Source organism: Ranitomeya imitator, chromosome 3, assembly GCF_032444005.1.
Source record: "Ranitomeya imitator isolate aRanImi1 chromosome 3, aRanImi1.pri, whole genome shotgun sequence".
NCBI classification, from domain to species: domain Eukaryota; kingdom Metazoa; phylum Chordata; class Amphibia; order Anura; family Dendrobatidae; genus Ranitomeya; species Ranitomeya imitator.
In genome coordinates this window covers 15,709,400-15,730,980 of record NC_091284.1, presented here as the reverse complement: position 1 = coordinate 15,730,980, position 21,581 = coordinate 15,709,400, and the positions used below count along the sequence as shown (strand labels likewise).

Genomic DNA, 21,581 nt, shown 5'->3' with positions numbered 1-21,581 from the left:
ATCTATCCTTCTGGATAGAGAGGCATGGCCTCGGGGCCTTCCGAGAGCAAAGAGGGGGGGATACAGTGTGGTCCCTCCCAACAGCCGGGCCGGGTAGTGTGCGTAGGAATGTGGTCCGTCTTCAGTGGAGGGGCAGTGATGCATGTCCTCCAAGGTCTAAAGTTGTGGAGCTCCTGCTGAGGATGGGCTTCAGTGCGATTGACATCTACGCCTTGATACATCCCTATTCCACACCTAATTTTGATGTCAGCTTTGTTCGGCCGGAGGGGCTTGAGCTCTTCTGGTCGAACTATGAGTTGACAAAAAATGAGCCCGGCTGGCGAGACTTTGCCGTTCAGGTGGTGTCTCGCCAAAACCAAGTCAAGAAAGTGACCGTGATGACTTGTAACGAGTCACTTTCTTGTTATGACATCATGACGTGGCTTGGCCGGTATGGAGAGGTGGTAGAAATGCCAAAGAAAAACCGTGACAAGTTTGGTATCTGGTCAGGGGCCTGGACATTTATGGTAAAACTTAAGCATTCAGGTGGTACGGTTGCCCACATACCATCATCTGCCTTCCTGGGTAGGGATCGTATCCTGGTCTTCTACCAGGGGCAACCGAAGCTCTGTCACAAGTGCGGCGACCCCACACACTTCAGCGCAAACTGCACTGTGCAGAAGTGTGCATTGTGTGGGGATATCGGCCATCTTGCTGCATCTTGTGTGGAGATTAGGTGTCACCTGTGTGGTGAGTTAGGTCACCCATTCAGCCGTTGTCCTCGCTCCTTCGCTAACGCAGTCGTGACCCCGGTGGGAGAAAACCGTGAGGCTGATTCTGCTGGGGAAGGGACTAGCAGGGGTGAGGGAGCTGAGGGGCCAAGGAAGAAAAGCAATAAAAAGACGCCTGCCCAGCTAAGGCGTCTAGACAAGCGCAGACAGGATAGGGAGCTGGGCGAGCCTCGTGTTACTGGGGCGGCCCCTGTCCTGGACGCCAGTCTTGCTGCTGAGGCCCCAAGGGATGATGAGTTGGATGAGAAGGTCAGGAGGATCCACAGGGAGGAAAGTGCCACTGCCTCAGAGTCCTCCCATTATGAAAGTATGGATGAGGATAATAGGCAGTGGCTAGAGGACAAGCGTAAGCTCGGCACCAAAAAGAAGAGAAAGAAGGGAGATAAAAAATCTTCTCCCGCTCTGACCAAGGTACCTAAGGAAGGGCGTGGCCTGAGAGTCCATGTGAGCGGACGTGCGGCTGTGAGCTCCCGCCGCTGTATATTGTAAAATCCTGCAGAGCCGCTGCTGTTTGGTCCCTGTGGGGGCTTACTGGCTGCGGGGAGACTTGGAGAGGCCGGCGGTGCTGTTCGGTAGCGCTGGAACCGACGAACATGACCAGGAGACGGCAGAAGGACGCGGGAGCCGGGGATGCAGGCGCAATCCAAGATGGCGCCGACTTGAGGGAAAAGGCAGACAAGGAGAACGCCGCATGGAGGTAGCGGCAAAGCTCCAGCAGTTTGCGAGAGCGGAGGCCGCAGAGGAGGGAGCCGGAGCTGATACCGAAGAGGAGGAGGAGGAGGAGAGCCCAGCAGGAGAACATGAGGTACAACAGGGGAGAAAGGAGAGTAAAATGGCGGTGGCAGAAGGGGGACCCGAGGAAATGGCGCCAGAAGCTGAGCCTACCCTAAGAGACGTTTTTGCGCTAGTCTCTTCATGTAAACTATCTCTGACCATACAGATACAGGAGGTTAAGGGGGACACAGCCCAGATAAACGCAGCCATGCAGAAGATTGACAAACGTGTGGGGGAGGTAGAGGAGAGAGTGAGCACTGCAGAAGACCATATAGTGCAGCTGCAAAAAGCAGAGAAAAAGTTCACTCAAGCAATAGCTGAATTGGCTGCGAAAAATGAGGACCTTGAGAACAGGTCCAGAAGAAATAATATTCGCATAGTGGGCATCCCTGAAAAAGCTGAAGGGAGGAATCCAACGGAATATATTGAAAAATGGCTGTTAGAGACATTTGGAGATATGGCGCTAACAAAAGTGTTCGCGGTAGAAAGAGCGCATAGGGTCCCGCCGAAACCACCTGTCCCTGGAGCGAATCCCCGTACCATGCTCGCCAAAATTCTAAACTATAGAGACAGAGACATTATCCTGAGGAAGGCCAGAGACATGACGGATATGACAGTTGAAGGTCAAAAGATTGCTATCTACCCAGACTATTCTACTCTGGTGCAGAAACAACGGATGATGTTCACGGGTATCAAGAGACGGCTGAGGGAATTGGGTGTGCAGTATTCCATGATGTTCCCAGCAAGACTGAGGGTGGTGGCGTTTGATAAAATTCATTTTTTCCAGAAGCCGGAGGACGCTACCCAGTGGATCGATATTAATGCTAAAAAGCTTAAAGGAAAAGGAGACTGAAACTGTGGGAAGAGTCTGAAGTTGTTTACTTATCTGTCAGTTGGAAAAGAGTCATGTGATTGACAAGCCAAGGGGTATGGGGGGGGAAGAAGGGAGCTGGATTATATCCAGTTAAAGTTAAAGGGATGGTGTAATGGCTGCTGGGAAAGGGGGAGGAAGGGTTTGCGACATATTTTAAGTTTATGCAGACTTCTTGTGTGTGCAAATAATTCTAAGTTAAAATGTTTTGAGAACGTTATTTTTCAAAATGTCTGAAATCCTGTTATGTACAGTGGTGGGAGGAGGGTTGGGAAGGTAATGCCAAACGGAGTGTTCGCTATGGGCGATGATGCCCCACTCTTGGAAAGAGGTGGAATGGTTAGATGTGAGGGGGGAAGGGTGGGAGGGGGAGTTGGGAGGGGGGGGGGGGGGGAGGGTAGTTAGACAGCTCGTGCTCAAAATTGATGATACTTATAGTGAAGATGAGCCAAGTGATGGGGACCCGTTTTAAGATTTTGTGCTGGAATGTGAGAGGCCTAGGGGAGAAATCTAGACGTGCTGCGTGTTTGCAATATGCAAGAGACCAAAGGGCCTCAATGATATGCTTGCTGGAGACGCATTTGGTAAGGGAAAAAGTGGATGTTTTGAATAGACGATGGATCCAGAGGGGATATCATTCTACCTTCTCCACGTATGCAAGAGGAGTCTCAATCTTGGTTCCAGCGGGAGTTCAGTATGAGGAGGTGAAGGTATATGTGGACGTGGAGGGACAGTATGTACTATTACGGTGTATACTGTATGGAGTGATGCTGTGTGTTGCCGCGATGTATATTCCGCCTCCCTACTCTAGCAGGAAGATTAGAGAAGTAATGGAGCGAGTGGAAAAATGGGGACCGACACCGTTAATAATTATCGGAGATCTAAATAACATCTGTGATGAATATTGGGATAAAAATAAAAATACTCAGAATAGGTCGGAGGGACACATAACAACATTTGGCACCTATATACAGGAGATAGGTTTGATTGATCTGTGGAGGGTTAGACATGTGGGGGAGAGAGGGTACTCATGTTATTCACCGGCACATGCCACACTCTCTAGAATCGATATGGCTCTGGGTAACAGGATCTTGGACACACTGGTTGGGGAGGTGAGATATCTGCCAAGGGCCTTGTCGGACCATAGTCCAATTGAAGTAGAGGTTAGATTGGAGGGGGCTCGCTCGCTAAGTGGGAGAGAATGGAAGATTCATCCTAATTGGTTACAGAGTATTGAGTTGGAAAGTATAGGACGGGAGGTGGCGGAATTCTTTCTCTTAAATGATGGAAGCGCCGACGCTCTTACAATTTGGGATGCAATGAAGGCGTACCTGAGGGGACTACTGTTTAGGGACATTAGTAGGTGTAAGCGGAGGACGAGAGAGGTAGAAAAAGCGGCAGTTGAGGAGTTGAAGGAAGCAGAGGATGGGATGGCCACACTGGGAACCCCTGAGGCAGAGAGAAGAATGAAAAACGCACAAAATCATTTGGAAAAAATTCTGCTAGGCAAAGCTGAGAGGAAACGAGATTTCCAAAGGGTATTGTTCTATCAGGAGGGAGAAACAGTGGGACATATGCTGTCGGTAGTGGCTGCTGCTCAGAGAGGTTCTTCATATATACACTCTTTGGATTCTGCTAGTGGAGGTAAAATAACGGAAACACCTGAAATTTTGAGAGCCTTTGCGGACTTCTATGCAGATTTGTATTCCTCTCGGGTTGGTGAATCGGTCGAGGATGCACTGACTTTCTTGGAAGGTCTGGATTTGCCGAGACTGAGTGAGGCAGATAGGGAGAGCCTTGAGGCCCCTATCACTGAGGAGGAATTGAGTCGGGCATTGATGTCTATGGCCAATGGGAAGGCGCCTGGGGTCGATGGGTTACCCGCTGAGATCTATAAAGGGTTGGCAGAAGTGTTGATTCCTAGATTAAAAATGGTATTGGAGGAAGCTAGGTCTTGTGGGCGCTTGCCAGCCTCTATGAGAGAGGCCATAATAGTGGTCATTCCAAAGGAGGATAAGGACTTGGGGAAACCGGAGTCGTACCGCCCAATTTCTTTACTAACAATTGATGTCAAGCTTCTGGCCAAGGTGTTGGCTCTCCGCCTCTCTAGTGTTATTGCGAGTCTGGTGCATTCGGACCAATCTGGCTTTATGCCGGATAGATCAACGGCGATCAATTTGCGGAGGTTATATGTAAATTTGCAGGTAGAGTCTGATAACTGTGGTCGAAGAGTGATTGTATCGCTAGATGCACACAAGGCGTTTGACAGCGTCGAATGGGGGTACCTCTGGCAGGTGCTGGAATGTATGGGGTTTGGCCCGCAGTTTGTGGCCTGGATACAGCTGTTGTACTCATTACCATCCGCCAGAATTAGAGTAAATGGGGAGCTATCTCGTCCTATAGGGCTGGCTAGGGGTACTAGGCAGGGATGCCCGCTTTCACCCCTCCTGTTCGCGTTGGCTGTAGAACCTCTTGCTGCTAAGATTCGGCAGTCGGATGGGGTCCCTGGGTTTAGGTATGGCAAAGTAGAGGAAAAAATAGCGTTATATGCGGATGATGTTTTGCTGTTCCTGGAGGATCCAGACAATTCACTAAGAGGGGCCGTTGAAATTGTTGAGAGATTTGGTACTGTGTCGGGACTAACAATTAATTGGGATAAGACGGTTCTTTTTAGAGTGGATGACGTAGGAGAGAATGTGAGTGAGGATGTTGGGGATGAGAGGCTGAAGGTGGTTTCCCAATTTAAATATCTTGGAATATGGATTTCGGTGCCGGTGGCGGAGTTTCTGCAAAGAAATTTGACTCCTGTTATGGGGGTACTCAAGGCAAAGGTAGACGCCTGGAATAAGCTACATCTATCGGTCGTCGGTAGGGTAAACCTTATTAAAATGGTCCTTATGCCCAAAATTCTTTATGTTCTGCATAACGCACCAATTTGGATCCCTCGGGGGAAGTTCAGGCAGATTAATGCCCTCTTTAGAAGTTTGATATGGGGTAGACAATATCCACGTATTAGCTTGGAGACGCTTCAACGACCCAAGGAAGATGGTGGTTTGGCTTTGCCCAACCCGGAAATATACTTCCTTGCGGCCCAGAGCCAGCATTTGAAGGGCTGGGCGCGAGGGGCGTCATCCAGTGCAGTACAACAGCTATTGGAAGAGGTGACGGACCGACGACCGATGGCCAGGTGTTTGGAGGATGGCTCATTGGGCGCGCTGGGGAAAATATACCCAACCCTGTTCCTGATTCGTAAATTATGGAATAGATTAAGGCAGATTCGTGGGGTTACAGGGTTGACTAAATTCACACCGATATGGTCTAACCACAACTTAAAGGATTTTGAGGCCCTGGGAGGATTGATGGAATGGCAGAATAAGGGAATTTGCTTTGTTCACCAGATAATCCAGCAGCAGGAGCTGAAGTCCTTTTGCCAATTGCAGGAAGAATTTGGTTTGCGATCCACAGGGGAATATCAGTATGCGCAGATGAGACATGCCTTTAGAGCTCAGAATAAGAAGGCTGATATCAGGGTTCAAGATGATATAGTGTTGGAGTATGTGTGTGGTGAGGGTACTACAAGGGGAGTTATTTCCACTCTGTATAAGGACCTTATGCACACATTTCTGCTAGATTTCCCTATAAAGGCGAGAGCTAAGTGGGAGAGAGAAGTGGGGCCGATGAAAAAATGAAACCTGGGAATCGGTGATGGAGTGGGTTCTGCGACTATCCTTGAGTGAACCATATAGGCTCTCGCAGCTATACATTTTGCATAGGGTATATAAATCTCCGGAAGTGTTATACAAAGCGGGATTGCGTGCCAATTCTGGGTGTCCGAGGTGTGCGAGTGAGAAGGCAGGAATATATCACATGATGTGGACGTGTCCGAGACTGGCTGCCTTTTGGGTGGTGGTTTTGAGCCGAGTTGAAGCAGCGTATAAGTGCAGAGTTGTTAGAGACCCGATAGTATGTGTGCTGGGATATGTGGAAGAAATTGGAGTTGACAATACTTGGAAGATTGCAATTGCTAGGCTACTCTACATGGCCAGGAAAGTAATAGCACGAAACTGGATAAACGCGGAACCACCTGTGAGAAGGGAATTCCTCCAATATGTTCAACATGGTCTAAAATTGGAAAAGGGGGTGTACAGTAAAAGGGGGAAAATAGAACTCTTTAATAAAATATGGTCTCCTTGGCTTGATTTGGATTGAGGAGTATAGGCGTCGTGTTTCCTAAGACCTGGAAGAGGATAAAATTACAAGAGGCAGATAATGCCTCGGTGCGGTGGAGATTGAGACTGAGCTGTCTTATGGGGGAGGGGGGTAGTTGGGGTAATGTTGGGGTTTATTAAAAGTAAGAAAATGTGTATCTGATATAATGCAATGTAAATGGCATTCTGTTGTTCTCCTTTTTTTATATTGTTAATAAAAATCTATTTAAATTAAAAGGTACCTAAGGAAGGAAAAACCGACTCCCCTCTGGTTGGTCTTTCTAACCGGTTCCAAGCCCTTGAAAACATCTCTTCCTCTGAGGAGGAAGCTGAGGGTGAGGTTCTGGCTTCGGCGGGGCTCACAGGGGATGCCGAGTCTCCTCCTTCTGGGAATGTAAGATCCTTGGAGGGGGGGACTGGCCCAGAGTCCGGAGACGAGGACGAAAAAAATAAAAAACACGTGGGAATGGATACTTCATTGTCATTAAAGAGGGGGAAGGATTCCTCCTCTGAGGCAGAGGATAAGGGGAGTGGGAAAAAGAAAGCCATCTAACTCAATCACCAGTGATGGCGGTACCCACTCCGTTGACGCTGGCGTCCATTAATGTCGCCAGCATAAAGTCAAATACAGCTAGATTTGCGGCCTTTGATTTTCTCAGCCGGGTTGAAGCTGACATTTTCTTTTTGCAAGAGACCAGGCTGCCAAACATGGCAGATGTGTTTAAAGCTAAGAGGGAGTGGAGACTCGGGCCCTCCTATTGGTCTCTTGCGGCCGAGCCGTATAGCGGAGTGGCGGTCCTTTTTACCGCACCGGTGGAATGCCGATGGGTTATTGAGTTAGAAATGGGGAGGTGCCTGATCATAGATGTCCTCATGAAGGGACAAGAGCTCCGGCTCATCAACATTTATTGTCCCCAATCTAAGTGGGACCGGAAGTGTCTCTTTATGAGGATCAAGCCCTACCTTTTTACAAGTCGGCAGGTTGTCTTTGGAGGGGACTTCAATGCTGTCACGAGGCCCCGAGATAGAGGAGGTTCCAGAGACAAGCTGACTTATGATAGTGTTGCCCTTAATAGTATAGCTAGTGAGGCTCGCCTGGTGGATGTCCACATTCGGCACACCCCAGGCCACGAGGGGTTCACCTATCATAGAGGTAACTGTAGGTCCAGAATAGATAGGTTTTATTTAAAGGAGGAAGCTGTCTCTTCAGCAGTGTCTGTTGTTGAGGTGGAGTTCTCCGACCACTGTTTAATTTTGTTTTCTCTGAATGTTACAGAGACCCTCCGGATGGGAAGAGGCTTTTGGAGGCTCAATTCGTCTCTCTTGGAAGAAGCGGAGATAAGACAGTCCTTTGAGGAATTTCTTCAGGGCCAGGTACCATTACTGGATCTTTGTAGTAGTAAGTCAGAGTGGTGGGAGATGTTTAAGGAAAGGGTGGCGAGATTCTTCCGCCAGCTCTCGAGCCTCAGGAGTCTGAGCAGGTACCGTCTGTATCAGGGTCTGAGGAGGAAACTCGAGCATCTTGTCTCAACTGGAGGTGTCCGCGAGGAGATCTCCAGAGTGAAATCTTTGCTTATGAAGTGTCAGTACGATAGACACGCATCTTTGGTTTTTGAGAGGGATTACGGGAAGTACCGCTCGCCCGACCCTTACAGAAACTGCAGGATGTCAGTGAATAGTAAAGTGGTTACAGGACTGGTCGACACTACGGGGTCCCTGAGGCGATCCAGATCAGGGATTCTGGAGGTTGTCAGATCCTTCTACTCACACCTCTTGGGGAAGAGGGATCTTGATTGGGATGAGATGTCGGCTTTCCTGGCTGAAGCTGTCCCCGAACCAGGGGTAGACCCCTCTCTTGACGTTTTGACAGAAATGATCAGTGAAGAGGAAGTTCAGTTGGCGATTGAAGGGCTTGCCCCCAAAAAATCGCCTGGTCCAGATGGCTTAACATCTGAATTCTATAAGACCTTTAAGGACGTTTTGGTTCCCCTCTTGACTGAGGTATTCAATGAGTGTCTTTCCTCGGGCTGTGCTCAGTGTCTGAGAGGCAGTGGAGCAGGGTAGGGCTGGTCACTGGAAGGGGTACATGCTGTCACTGGACCAGGCAAAAGCGTTTGATCGGGTTAATCATGAGTACCTCCGGTCCGTCCTTCTGAGATATGGCCTACCCGAGGGGTTTGTTGATTGGCTTAAGACCTTGTACAGTGGGGCAGAGAGTTTCCCACTTGTGAATGGTTGGATTGGCAGCTCTTTTGAGGTTGGGTCCGGTGTTCGCCAGGGTTGTCCTTTGAGCCCGCTGCTGTACGTGTTTGCGATTGACCCTCTTCTTAGGAGGGTGGAGCGTGGACCGTTGGCCGGGATCGGGATGGACCGGGCAGCACCGGAAGCCACTCTGAGGGTGGTGGCGTATGCCGATGATGTCACTGTGTTTGTTTCCTCTCATGAGGAGGCAGGGTGGCTGATGTCAGAGGTAGATCGCTACTCGGAGGCATCCGGGTCCAAGATCAACCGGGATAAGTGTGAGAGTCTCTGGCTGGGAGGAGGAGATCCTGGTTTTGATCTCCCGGACACCCTTCCAGGACCCAAAGTCTCTGCAAAAGTCCTTGGCATCGAATTTGGCCAGGGGGATTACCCCAAACAAAATTGGGACAGCAGGCTAGAGATCGCCACTCAGAAGGTGAACCAATGGAAGGGTTGGTCTTTGACCCTAAGGGAAAGGGTAAACCTGATCAAAACTTACCTGCTCCCTTTACTGATTTATCTGGGCAGTGTATGCATCTTGCCGGAATCTCTCTGGACTCCGGTCTACAGTTTGTTCTTCCAACTGTTATGGGGGAATAGACTGAACCTGGTCAAGAGGGAGGTTACTTACCGTACGAGGAGACTAGGAGGGTTGGGTATGGTCAACTCTGTGGTATTCCTTGTGGATACCTTCATTAAGATCAATATCGCAAACCTCTGGAAAGAGAGGGCTCCTCCGTGGGTATTCTCCTGTAGGGGATGCTTTCAGCCTTTCTTCCAGGAATGGGAGACAGGAGGGCAAGTGAAGGATCTTCGCACACCGCATGGACATCTTCCGGCTTACGCTACCTTGGTTCTGAAGGTAATTCGTCGGTGGGGTCTGGGAATGTGGGAGATCAGGACTCTGCCAAGGAAACTCCTTGACAATAGGGTTCTGTTGACCCATTTCCAGAGGCCTCTGGCGCTCAGGGACTGCCCAAGTCGGGATCTTGGGGTGGGTTTGCATCTTTTGAATTCTATCAGGATCCCCTCGAAGTTTTGGGACTTGGCTTGGCGCTGCTTCCATGGGAAACTGTGTGTGAGGGACAATCTGAAGTGTAGGAGCTCTGAGGACAGGAATTGTCCTCGGGAGCATTGTGGTACCTTGCTGGAAAGCATGGACCACTTCCTGCTTCATTGTCCCTTCAACACAGAGGTGTACAACAGGGTGGGCGCCTTCATTGGCTGGTCTCGGCTGGCCGGTCTCTCCTATGCGGAATGGGCCTATGGAGCATTCGGAGACCTTGGTGGTCGGGACCGCTGCACCTTATTTCTAGTTAGCGCAGTGGTTAGGTATCACACGTGGAACGCACGGTGCTTAGTATCGACGCAACGAAAAATCCTCCCAGTGGAAGATGTGTTTAGGACCATACTCGGTGACCTGGTGAAGGTGCGCTCTCTGGAGTATGGGAGACTGGGCACACGGAGGGCCGCTCTCCTCTGGAGGGGTTTTTCTTTTAGTGTGCCCTAGTCTGGTCATCTCCTTTCCTGGTGGTGGGCTGCTGCTGACACTGTAGATTTTTGTTTTGTTTGATCATTATACAGTGATGTAGGGCTGCAGGTGATGAACTTGGGCTTTGTGAAGTGTAATTATTGTGGTATGTGCTGCTGTATATAATGTATATATATTGTATATAGGGATATAGAATTGGGTGTAGGTGTTAGGTTGGGTGGTGGGAAAAGGGGGGAGGTGGGATTATCTTGTGGGACCATGGGACACAGGGTTGTTTGGGGGAAACTGGCACTGCCTGATCTGGCCTATGGACGTTGGACATGGACTGAGGAATGAGACGCAGGACCAGCTCTCAGGTCAGTGCAGGGGGTTGGGAATGGAGGATATCTTAGTATTGTATATATTTGTAGTTATTTTATTTAAAATAAAAAAAATAAAAAGTTAATGTATATAGTTTTTGTTTGCCATTGTTTATTTTATTTGTTATTACTATTTTTGTTTGGTGACCGGACCAGAAGGTCAAAGTAGTTATTGTTCTGTATATACTGTATAATATGTGTGAGAGGAGAGAATGAGCGGCTGGACCAGTGTTCAGTATACTGTTTATTTTCTGGCTAATATTTTTGTTATGTTTTCTGCTATTATTATTGTTATGTTTTTCATTTTTATAATAAAAGATCTACAGGAGGTAACTCAGGATCAGTAATGTAATGTATGTACACAGTGACTGCACCAGCAGAATAGTGAGTGCAGCTCTGGAGTATAATACAGGTGGTAACTCAGGATCAGTAATGTAATGTATGTACACAGTGACTGCACCAGCAGAATAGTGAGTGCAGCTCTGGGGTATAATACAGGAGGTAACTCAGGATCAGTAATGTAATGTATGTACACAGTGACTGCACCAGCAGAATAGTGAGTGCAGCTCTGGAGTATAATACAGGAGGTAACTCAGGATCAGTAATGTATGTACACAGTGACTGCACCAGCAGAATAGTGAGTGCAGCTCTGGAGTATAATACAGGATGTAACTCAGGATCAGTAATGTAATGTATGTATACAGTGACTGCACCAGCAGAATAGTGAGTGCAGCTCTGGGGTATAATACAGGAGGTAACTCAGGATCAGTAATGTAATGTATGTACACAGTGACTGCACCAGCAGAATAGTGAGTGCAGCTCTGGAGTATAATACAGGATGTAACTCAGGATCAGTAATGTAATGTATGTACTCAGTGACTGCACCAGCAGAATAGTGAGTGCAGCTCTGGGGTATAATACAGGATGTAACTCAGGATCAGTAATGTAATGTATGTACACAGTGACTGCACCAGCAGAATAGTGAGTGCAGCTCTGGAGTATAATACAGGATGTAACTCAGGATCAGTAATGTAATGTATGTACACAGTGACTGCACCAGCAGAATAGTGAGTGCAGCTCTGGAGTATAATACAGGAGGTAACTCAGGATCAGTAATGTAATGTATGTACACAGTGACTGCACCAGCAGAATAGTGAGTGCAGCTCTGGAGTATAATACAGGATGTAACTCAGGATCAGTAATGTAATGTATGTACACAGTGACTGCACCAGCAGAATAGTGAGTGCAGCTCTGGGATATAATACAGGATGTACCTTATATTTCAGAGCTGCACTCACTATTTTGTTGGGGCAGTAATGTAACACAACTGGGTGACTATATCTTAGTATGAGGATAATTATACAGAAGAAGGATAGAGAAATGCTCCAGAATAGTGAAGCTGGTAGGGGCACAGACTGAAGGCTGCTTATGTTGCTGAGTTTGGCACAGAGGGTGTGAATATTTCTGCCTTTATATCTTGCAAATACAGATCATTTTGAAAAAGAATTGAAATTTGCCTTTATTCTCCACTAGATGGTGGCCCGATTCTAACGCATCGGGTATTCTAGAATATGCATGTCCACGTAGTATATTGCCCAGCCACGTAGTATATTGCCCAGCCACGTAGTATATTGCCCAGCCACGTAGTATATTGCCCAGCCACGTAGTATATTGCCCAGCCACGTAGTATATTGCCCAGCCACGTAGTATATTGTCCAGCCACGTAGTATATTGCCCAGCCACGTAGTATATTGCCCAGTGACGTAGTATATTGCCCAGCCACGTAGTATATTGTCCAGCCACGTAGTATACTGCCCAGCCACGTAGTATATTGCCCAGCCACGTAGTATATTGCCCAGCCACGTAGTATATTGCCCAGCCACGTAGTATATTGCCCAGTGACGTAGTATATTGCCCAGCCACGTAGTATATTGTCCAGCCACGTAGTATACTGCCCAGCCACGTAGTATACTGCCCAGCCACGTAGTATATTGCCCAGCCACGTAGTATATTGCCCAGTGATGTAGTATATTGCCCAGCCACGTAGTATATTGCCCAGCCACGTAGTATATTGCCCAGCCACGTAGTATATTGCCCAGCCACGTATGTCACAGGTTAAAAAATAAAAAATAAACATACAGTTAGGTCCATATATATTTGGACAGCGACAACATTTTTCTAATTTTGGTTATAGACATTATCACAATGAATTTTAAACAAAACAATTCAGATGCAGTTGAAGTTCAGACTTTCAGCTTTCATTTGAGGGTATCCACTTTAAAATTGGATGAAGGGTTTAGGAGTTTCAGCTCCTTAACATGTGCCACCCTGTTTTTAAAGGGACCAAAAGTAATTGGACAATTGACTCCAAGGCTATTTCATGGACAGGTGTGGGCAATCCCTTCGTTATGTCATTCTCAATTAACCAGATAAAAGGCCTGGAGTTGATTTGAGGTGATGGTGCTGCATTTGGAAGGTTTTGCTGTGAAGTAAACATGCGGTCAAAGGAGCTCTCCATGCAGGTGAAACAAGCCATCCTTAAGCTGCGAAAACAGAAAAACCCATCCGAGAAATTGCTACAATATTAGGAGTGGCAAAATCTACAGTTTGGTCCATCCTGAGAAAGAAAGAAAGCACTGGTGAACTCATCAATGCAAAAAGACCTGGGCGCCCACGGAAGACAACAGTGGTGGATGATCGCAGAATAATCTCCATGGTGAAGAGAAACCCCTTCACAACAGCCGACCAAGTGAACAACACTCTCCAGGAGGTCGGCGTATCAATATCCAAATCTACCATAAAGAGAAGACTGCATGAAAGTAACTACAGAGGGTTCACTGCACGGTGCAGCCACTCATAAGCATCAAGAAGAAAAAGGCTAAAAACATCTAAAAAAGCCGCACAGTTCTGGAAGAACATTCTATGGACAGATGAGACCAAGATCAACCTCTACCAGAATGATGGAAAGAGAAAAGTATGGTGAAGGCGTGGTACAGCTCATGATCCAAAGCATACCACATCATCTGTAACACCCAGCGGAGGCAGTGTGATGGCGCGGGCATGCATAAACCCGGCGGAGGCAGTGTGATGGCGCGGGCATGCATAAACACGGCGGAGGCAGTGTGATGGCGCGGGCATGCATGGCTGCCAGTGGCACTGGGTCACTAGTGATTATTGATGATGTGACACAGGACAGAAGAATGAATTCTGAGGTCTTCAGAGCCGCCATACTGTGTGCTCAGATCCAGCCAAATGCAGCCAAACTGATTGGTCGTCGTTTCATACTACAGATGGACAATGACCCAAAACATAAAGCCAAAGCAACCCAGGAGTTCATTAAAGCAAAGAAGTGGAATATTCTTGAATGGCCAAGTCAGTCACCTGATCTCAACCCAATTGAGCAGCATTTCACTTGTTAAAGACTAAACTTCAGACAGAAAGGCCACAAACAAGCAGCAACTGAAAACCACCGCAGTGAAGGCCGAGCATCAAACAGGAGGAAACACAGCGTCTGGTGATGTCCATGAGTTCAAGACTTCAGGCCGTCATGGCCAACAAAGGGTTTTCAACCAAGTATTAGAAATGAACATATTATTTAAAATTATTTAATCTGTCCAATTACTTTTGGTCCCTTTAAAAACAGGGTGGCACATGTTAAGGAGCTGAAACTCCTAAACCCTTCATCCAATTTTAATGTGTATACCCTCAAATGAAAGCTGAAAGTCTGAACTTCAACTGCATCTGAATTGTTTTGTTTAAAATTCATTGTGGTAATGTCTATAATCAAAATTAGAAAAATGTTGTCTCTGTCCAAATATATATGGACCTAACTGTACTCACCTTCCAAGGAACCCTTGTAGTCGTGTCGCCTGTGTGCGGTGCACTCGGCAGCTTCTGGTCCCAGGGTTCGGAGCGCAAGACCCGTGATGAGGTCACGGTCACATGACCGTGACGTCATGGCAGGTCCTTCTCCCATACCATCCTTGCCACCGGAACCTGCCGCTTGCATGGAGCGGTTACCGGAGCGTTGCAAGGAGCGGGAAAGGTGGCGGAAGGTGAGTATATAATGATTTTTTTTTTTTTTTTAATTATTTTTAACATTAGATCCTTTTACTATTGACGCCGCATAGGCAGCATCAATAGTAAAAACTTGGTCACACAGGGTTAATAGCGGTGGTAACGGAGTGAGTTACCCGCGGCATAACGCGGTCCGTTACCGCTGGCATTAACCCTGTGTGAGTGGTGACCGGAGGGGAGTATGGAGCGGGCGCCCACTGCAGGGGAGTAGGGAGGGACTAATCGGACTGTGGCCATCGCTGATTGGTTGCGGCAGCCATGACAGGCAGCTGGTGAGACCAATCAGCGACTTGGAGAGGCCGCAACCAATGAATATCCATGACAGAAAGACGGAAGAGACCCTTAGACAATTATATAGTAGAGGATACTTGCAGGGGATGAGTACTTTGTATACACAGTGGGGATAATTAGTATTTGATATCCTGCAGATTTTGCAGTTTTTCCCCTACACAGAATGGAGGGTCTGTAATATTTATCGTAGATACACTTCACCTGTGAGTTACAGGATCTAAAGATAAAATCCAGAATATCACATTGTAGGATCGTTACATAATTAATTTTCATTTTATTGCATGAAATAAGTAATTGATCAGCGACCGACCAGCGAGCATTCTGCTCTCACAGACCCTTAAGCTACTTTCACACATCAGGTTTTCAGTTTCAGGCTAAATCCGGCTCTCGGGAGAAAAACCAGAACTGGAAAAAATAAAAACCGGATCCGTTTTTTCCCCCATTGACTTGTATTAGCGCCGGATTGCGCCGGACGGCCCAGCGTTCCTTCCGGTTTGATGCCGGATCCGGCGTACACTCGATTCCGGCGTCTGGAAAAAACATCTACTGTAACGTTTTTTGTCTCCGGCAAAAAAGCCAAAATTGTAGACCTGCACAGGCTGGGGTGGGCTATAGGACAATAGACAAGCAGCTTGGGGAGAAGGCAACAACTGTTGGCACAATTATTAGAAAATGGAAGAATCACAAGATGACTGTGTCACGACTCCTCCGCTCAGGGATTCCTCTGCTGTTCTATGGAAACTGTCTTGCTGCGTTGTCTGTCTTGATTGACAGCTTGGCTGTTTAATCCTGTGATGGGCTTGCTGGGCTGTCGGTGCTTTGATTGACACATCAGCTGTCCAATCTGTGACTGGGAGGTGCGGGACTTTCTCCAGGTGTTCTGTGTTCTGGTGATCACATAGCTTTACCTGCGCTGTCTGCCCCTGATCCCTGCCAGTCGTAGTTTGTGCTTCTTGGTGGGTGTTAGCCTGATTCTGTTGCTCTGAGTTCTGATCTTCTGCTGTCTGACCCTTTGGACCGTGTTCTGACTTTCCCTTTGTCTTGTCCTTCGGCAATCTCTTGTTATTGACCCTGGACTGTGACCTGACTTACGCCTTTGTCTTTTCCCTTGGTTATCTCTCTCAGTATTGACCCTGGACCGACTGTCTGTGAGTAGTGACTGGTGTCACAGACTGTCAATCTTCCTCGGTCTGGGGCTCCATGCAAGATTTCATCTTATGAGGTAATGATAATCCTGAGAAAGGTCAGTAATCATCCCAGAACTACATGGGAGGACCTGGTCAATGACCTGAAGAGCTGGGACCACAGTCTCAAACATTACTGTTAGTAACACTACTCTGTCATGGAGTAAAATCCTGCAGGGCACACAAGGTCCCCTGCTCACACCAGCACATGTCCAGGCCCGCCTGAAGTTCGTCAATGACCAGCTGGATGATCCAGAGGAGGCCTGGGAGAAGGTCATGAGGTCAGATGAGATCAAAATAGAACTTTTTGATATCAACTCCACTCGCTGTGTTTGGAGGAAGAAGAAGGATTAATACAGCCCCAAGAACACAATCCCCACTGTGAAGCATGTTGGGGGAAACTTCATACTTTGAGGGTGCTTTTCTGCTAAGGGGACAGGACAACTGCACCGCATTGAAGGGACAATGGATGGGGTCATGTATATTTTGACCGTCAGTAAGAGCACTGAAGATGGGTTGTGGCTGGATCTTCCAGCATGACAATGACCCAAAACACACAGCCAGGGCAACTAAGGAGTGGCTGCATAAGAAACAGTTCACAGTCCTGAAGTGACCTAGCCAATCTACAGACCTGAAGCAATAGAACATTTTTGAGGTAGCTGAAACTCAATGTTGCCCAGTGACCGTCCCGAAACCTGAAAGATCTGGAGAAGATCAGTATGGAGGAGGGGGCCAATATCCCTGCTGCAGTGTGTGCAAACCTGGTCAAGAACCACAGGAAACTTCTGACCTCTGTAACTGCAAACAAAGGTTTCGGCACCAAATATTAAGTTCTGTTTTTCTATTGTATCAAATTCTTATTTCATGCAAATTAATTATTTAAAAATCCTACAATGTGAATTTCTGGATTTTATTTTTAGATTCTGTCTCTCACAGGTGAAGTATCTACAATAAAAAGTACCGACCTCTCCATTGTTTGCAGGTGTGAAAACTTGCAAAATCAGCCGTGAATCCAATACTTCCCCACTGTACATACACACGTCATTTGCTGTCGCTCGTCATTAGTTGTCGGTCGGCTTCTTACCAAACTGGAAGTTGGAGTAGTTGGGGCAGACGTGGTAACAAGCGCTGAGGACGCCCTCCATGGTCAGAGCGATGCCCATTGTGTAGAAGAGGCCGAAATGTTTAGGGATCCCGAATTCCTGTGAGGAGATGAGACGTCACCTGTCATGTCTGTCCTGGGTCCTCGGTGCTCGTTCTCTGGCAGACGGCAGGTTATTCACCCCCAGTCACTGCCGGCCCCCCGTGGCGTCCTCCCTGCACCCTCCTCCATCCTCATATATGGGGGGCTGCAGAGCCCACATTATTGTCAGCTGTCATCACTCTCCAACTGTTCACCATTCATAGGAAACTTCAGTGCCTGCTGGCGGTGAATGGTTGGTGCTTGCTGTCAGTGCCTGCTGTCGGTGAATAGTCGGTGCTTGCTGTCAGTGCCTGCTGCCGGTGATTGGTCGGTGCTTGCTGTCGGTGAATGGTCAGTGCCTGCTGTCAGTGAATGGTCAGTGCCTGCTGTCGGTGAATGGTCAGTGCTTGCTGTCATTGCTTGCTGACGGTGAATGGTCAGTGCTTGCTGTCAGTGCCTGCTGCCGGTGATTGGTCGGTGCTTGCTGTCGGTGAATGGTCAGTGCTTGCTGTCATTGCTTGCTGACGGTGAATGGTCAGTGCTTGCTGTCAGTGCCTGCTGTCGGTGAATGGTCAGTGCTTGCTGTCAGTGCCTGCTGTCGGTGAATGGTCAGTGCTTGCTGTCAGTGCCTGCTGTCGGTGAATGGTCAGTGCTTGCTGACAGTGAATGGTCGGTGCTTGCTGTCAGTGCCTGCTGTTGGTGAATGGTCAGTGCTTGCTGTCGGTGAATGGTCAGTGCTTGCTGTCAGTACCTGCTGTCGGTGAATGGTCAGTGCTTGCTGTCGATGAATGATCAGTGCTTGCTGTCAGTGCCTGCTGACGGTGAATGGTCAGTGCTTGCTGTCAGTGCCTGCTGTCGGTGAATGGTCAGTGCTTGCTGTCGGTGAATGGTCAGTGCTTGCTGTCGGTGAATGGTCGGTGCTTGCTGTCGGTGAATGGTCGGTGCTTGCTGTCGGTGAATGGTCGGTGCTTGCTGTCGGTGAATGGTCGGTGCTTGCTGTCGGTGAATGGTCAGCGCTTGCTGTCGGTGAATGGTCAGTGCTTGCTGTCAGTGAATGGTCAGTGCCTCCCGTCAATGAATGGTCAGTGAGAACCTGGACTAACCTAATACTTCTCACAGCTGAGGCTATGTTGCATTGTAACCAGTGTTCACAATGCTCTGTGAGCTGAAAACATCTGCAGCTCATATCCCCTGTGCTTACAGTTTGTTACAATGTATCAGTGCAAGTTTCATTTATCAGTCTCAATAAAGAAAAGCGAAATTACTATAAACCCCTCCGCTGTGACGTTTCAAGTTGTTTGTAGTCAGAGGGGTTTCCATTAAGTGACAGCAAGAAGAGATACTAGAAATGGCAACAAAGGTGTGTAATAAAGTATCAGGATGAGCCGTGATATAATGATAATGATGGACGGGGCGGTGATGGCGGGTGACGTACCAGGGCGTAGACGTCGTTCGCGTCCAGCAAGCTGCGGTGCTGCAGATCTCGGTACAGGACAATCAGAAGGAAGAGGAATCCGAGGAGGATGTGGCCCATGTTACTCATGATGTTATTGAACGAGCTAAGGGAGGAGAGATCAGCGGAAACAATTAATATCTGCAGCTAAATTATCCCACAGTGTAAGCTCAGGTGCCATATTGTCATGCAGGCATCTGGGAAAGCTGGGTGAGGTCCAATACAGCAGCTTGAGTGGAGGCATTCTGCTCGTTACTCAGCGCAGAGACTGGGGGGATGTGCGGGGCTCACCTGAGGAACCCCAGAGGGTGCGCACACAGGAAGTTATAGTAACAGATGTCTTGGTTCCCGGTAACATTCACCACCTGGTGAAATAAGGAGAAAAGACGTCACAACATGACCGGAGACCCCACCGTCCCGGCACAGGATAAATCTGCCGGAAAAGTAAGGCAAATGTTTCCCTTATATTATGGGTAAAGCACTATGCTCCAGTCACATCCAGAGCTGCATGCACACATCTGCTCTGAACTTCCAGTTTCTGCACAAAATAGAAGTAAAGTAGGAAAGTCATGATCACACCAGCACACCATGGGGTCAGCGGGGGGTGTAGAGCGCACAGTGGGGTCAACGGGGGCACAGCACACAGTGGGGTCAGCGAGGGCACAGCACACCATGGGGTCAGAGGGGGCTGCTACATACCATGGGGTCAGTGGGAGCACAGCGTACAGTGGGGTCAGCGGGGGCACAGAGCACAGTGGGGTCAGTGGGGGGGCACAGCCCACAGTGGGGTCAGCAGGGGCACAGCGTACAGTGGGGTCAGCGGGGGCACAGAGCACAGTGGGGTCAGTGGGGGGGCACAGCCCACAGTGGGGTCAGCAGGGGCACAGCGCACTGTGGAGTCAGCGAGGGCACAGCGCACCGTGGGGTCAGCGGAGGCACAGCGCACTGTGGGGTCAGCGGGGGCACAGCGCACAGTGGGGTCAGCGGGGGCACAGGGCACAGTGGGGTCAGCAAGGGCACAGCGCAGTGGGGTCAGCGGGGGCACAGTGTACCCTGGGGTCAGCGGGGGCACAGTGGAGTCAGCGGGGGCTCAGCGCACAGTGGGGTCAGCGGGGGCACAGTGGGGTCAGCGGGGGCCACTACGTACCGTCTGGTAGGTGATGACGAGCTGGATGACGGGCAGAGCGTAGAACACGGCGATGGTGATTATGTTCCTATGTGCGGAAGAGAAACAGAACATATTAGAGTGGCGGACGTGGAGCTCAGCAGTCAGCGGTGGATCCCGGCCCCCCGGACGTCACTCACCAGAAGTAGATCTTGTACTTCTTGCTGATGGTTCTCCGGTCCTTGATGGAGAGATCAGACACGTACAGGAACGTCTGCAGGAAGAACCGTCACAAGTAATCAGGTAAATGAGCGCTGAGCAGGCGACATGGCGGCCGAGGGCATCACCTGACTTCTACCTTCGCTTGGATGACATTTTTATCGCCCTCCATCTCCGGGATCCCATCAAAGTCGCTCTCCTCATCCATAGAGCTGTCGGAGTACACCCGCGGGCGAGGGATGGGGGGAACAGGCTTTCCTTTCCTCTGGCGAGACTCATCTGAGGGGAAAAAAAAGAGATTTCAATCTACTGTTCCCTGTTATCAGCCATTTCAGGTTGGGGAGGCGGATGGTAGAGTCCTACTGCTCTGACCTATGGCCCCGTAGCTGCTTCCTTCAGGGGTGCTGGTGGTGATGGGATGTGAAGCCGCCACCGATCCCTCTCCTGTAAAGAAGCACAATACGACCCTAAAATATGGCGCCTAGTCACATGATCCCCCACTAATAATAAACACAATATTGGGTGTGATCACTATTAGAACTCCCACAGCCGCACCTTCATCCGGGCTCCCATTAATGTTCATCAGACTTTTCTTCTGCATCCTGGAAAGGCAAACAACTAAAAAGGTCAGAACAGTCCATGTAATACCCACAGTCACCACAGGAGGGAGCAGCTCTCACCACTAACATGTAATACCCACAGTCACCACAGGAGGGAGCAGCTCTCACCACTAACATGTACTACCCACAGTCACCACAGGAGGGAGCAGCTCCCACCACTAACATGTACTACCCACAGTCACCACAGGAGGGAGCAGCTCCCACCACTAACATGTACTACCCACAGTCACCACAGGAGGGAGCAGCGCCCACCACTAACATGTACTACCCACAGTCACCACAGGAGGGAGCAGCTCCCACCACTACCATGTACTACCCACAGTCACCACAGGAGGGAGCAGCTCCCACCACTAACATGTACTACCCACAGTCACCACAGGAGGGAGCAGCTCTCACCACTAACATGTACTACCCACAGTCACCACAGGAGGGAGCAGCTCCCACCACTAACATGTACTACCCACAGTCACCACAGGAGGGAGCAGCTCTCACCACTAACATGTACTACCCACAGTCACCACAGGAGGGAGCAGCTCCACCACTAACATGTACTACCCACAGTCACCACAGGAGAGAGCACCTCCCACCACTAACATGTACTACCCACAGTCACCACAGGAGGGAGCAGCTCCCACCACTAACATGTACTACCCACAGTCACCACAGGAGGGAGCAGCTCCACCACTAACATGTACTACCCACAGTCACCACAGGAGGGAGCAGCTCCCACCACT

General features: G+C 49.0%; 1 protein-coding gene across 2 annotated transcripts in view; it reads right to left on the bottom strand.

Moving 5' to 3' along the window:
* The window catches only part of SIDT1 (SID1 transmembrane family member 1), a 103,065-nt gene that overhangs the window by 12,596 nt on the left and 68,888 nt on the right, over positions 1 to 21,581 (bottom strand). For both annotated transcript variants that reach the window (XM_069760535.1, XM_069760536.1), the window contains exons 11-18: positions 20,783 to 20,829; positions 20,600 to 20,671; positions 20,367 to 20,506; positions 20,209 to 20,282; positions 20,051 to 20,117; positions 19,195 to 19,268; positions 18,886 to 19,009; positions 17,352 to 17,469 (exon numbers count right to left, since the gene is read on the bottom strand). In XM_069760535.1, the coding sequence (XP_069616636.1) occupies positions 17,352 to 17,469; positions 18,886 to 19,009; positions 19,195 to 19,268; positions 20,051 to 20,117; positions 20,209 to 20,282; positions 20,367 to 20,506; positions 20,600 to 20,671; positions 20,783 to 20,829 (716 nt within the window). The remainder of the gene's footprint in view (positions 1 to 17,351; positions 17,470 to 18,885; positions 19,010 to 19,194; positions 19,269 to 20,050; positions 20,118 to 20,208; positions 20,283 to 20,366; positions 20,507 to 20,599; positions 20,672 to 20,782; positions 20,830 to 21,581) is intronic.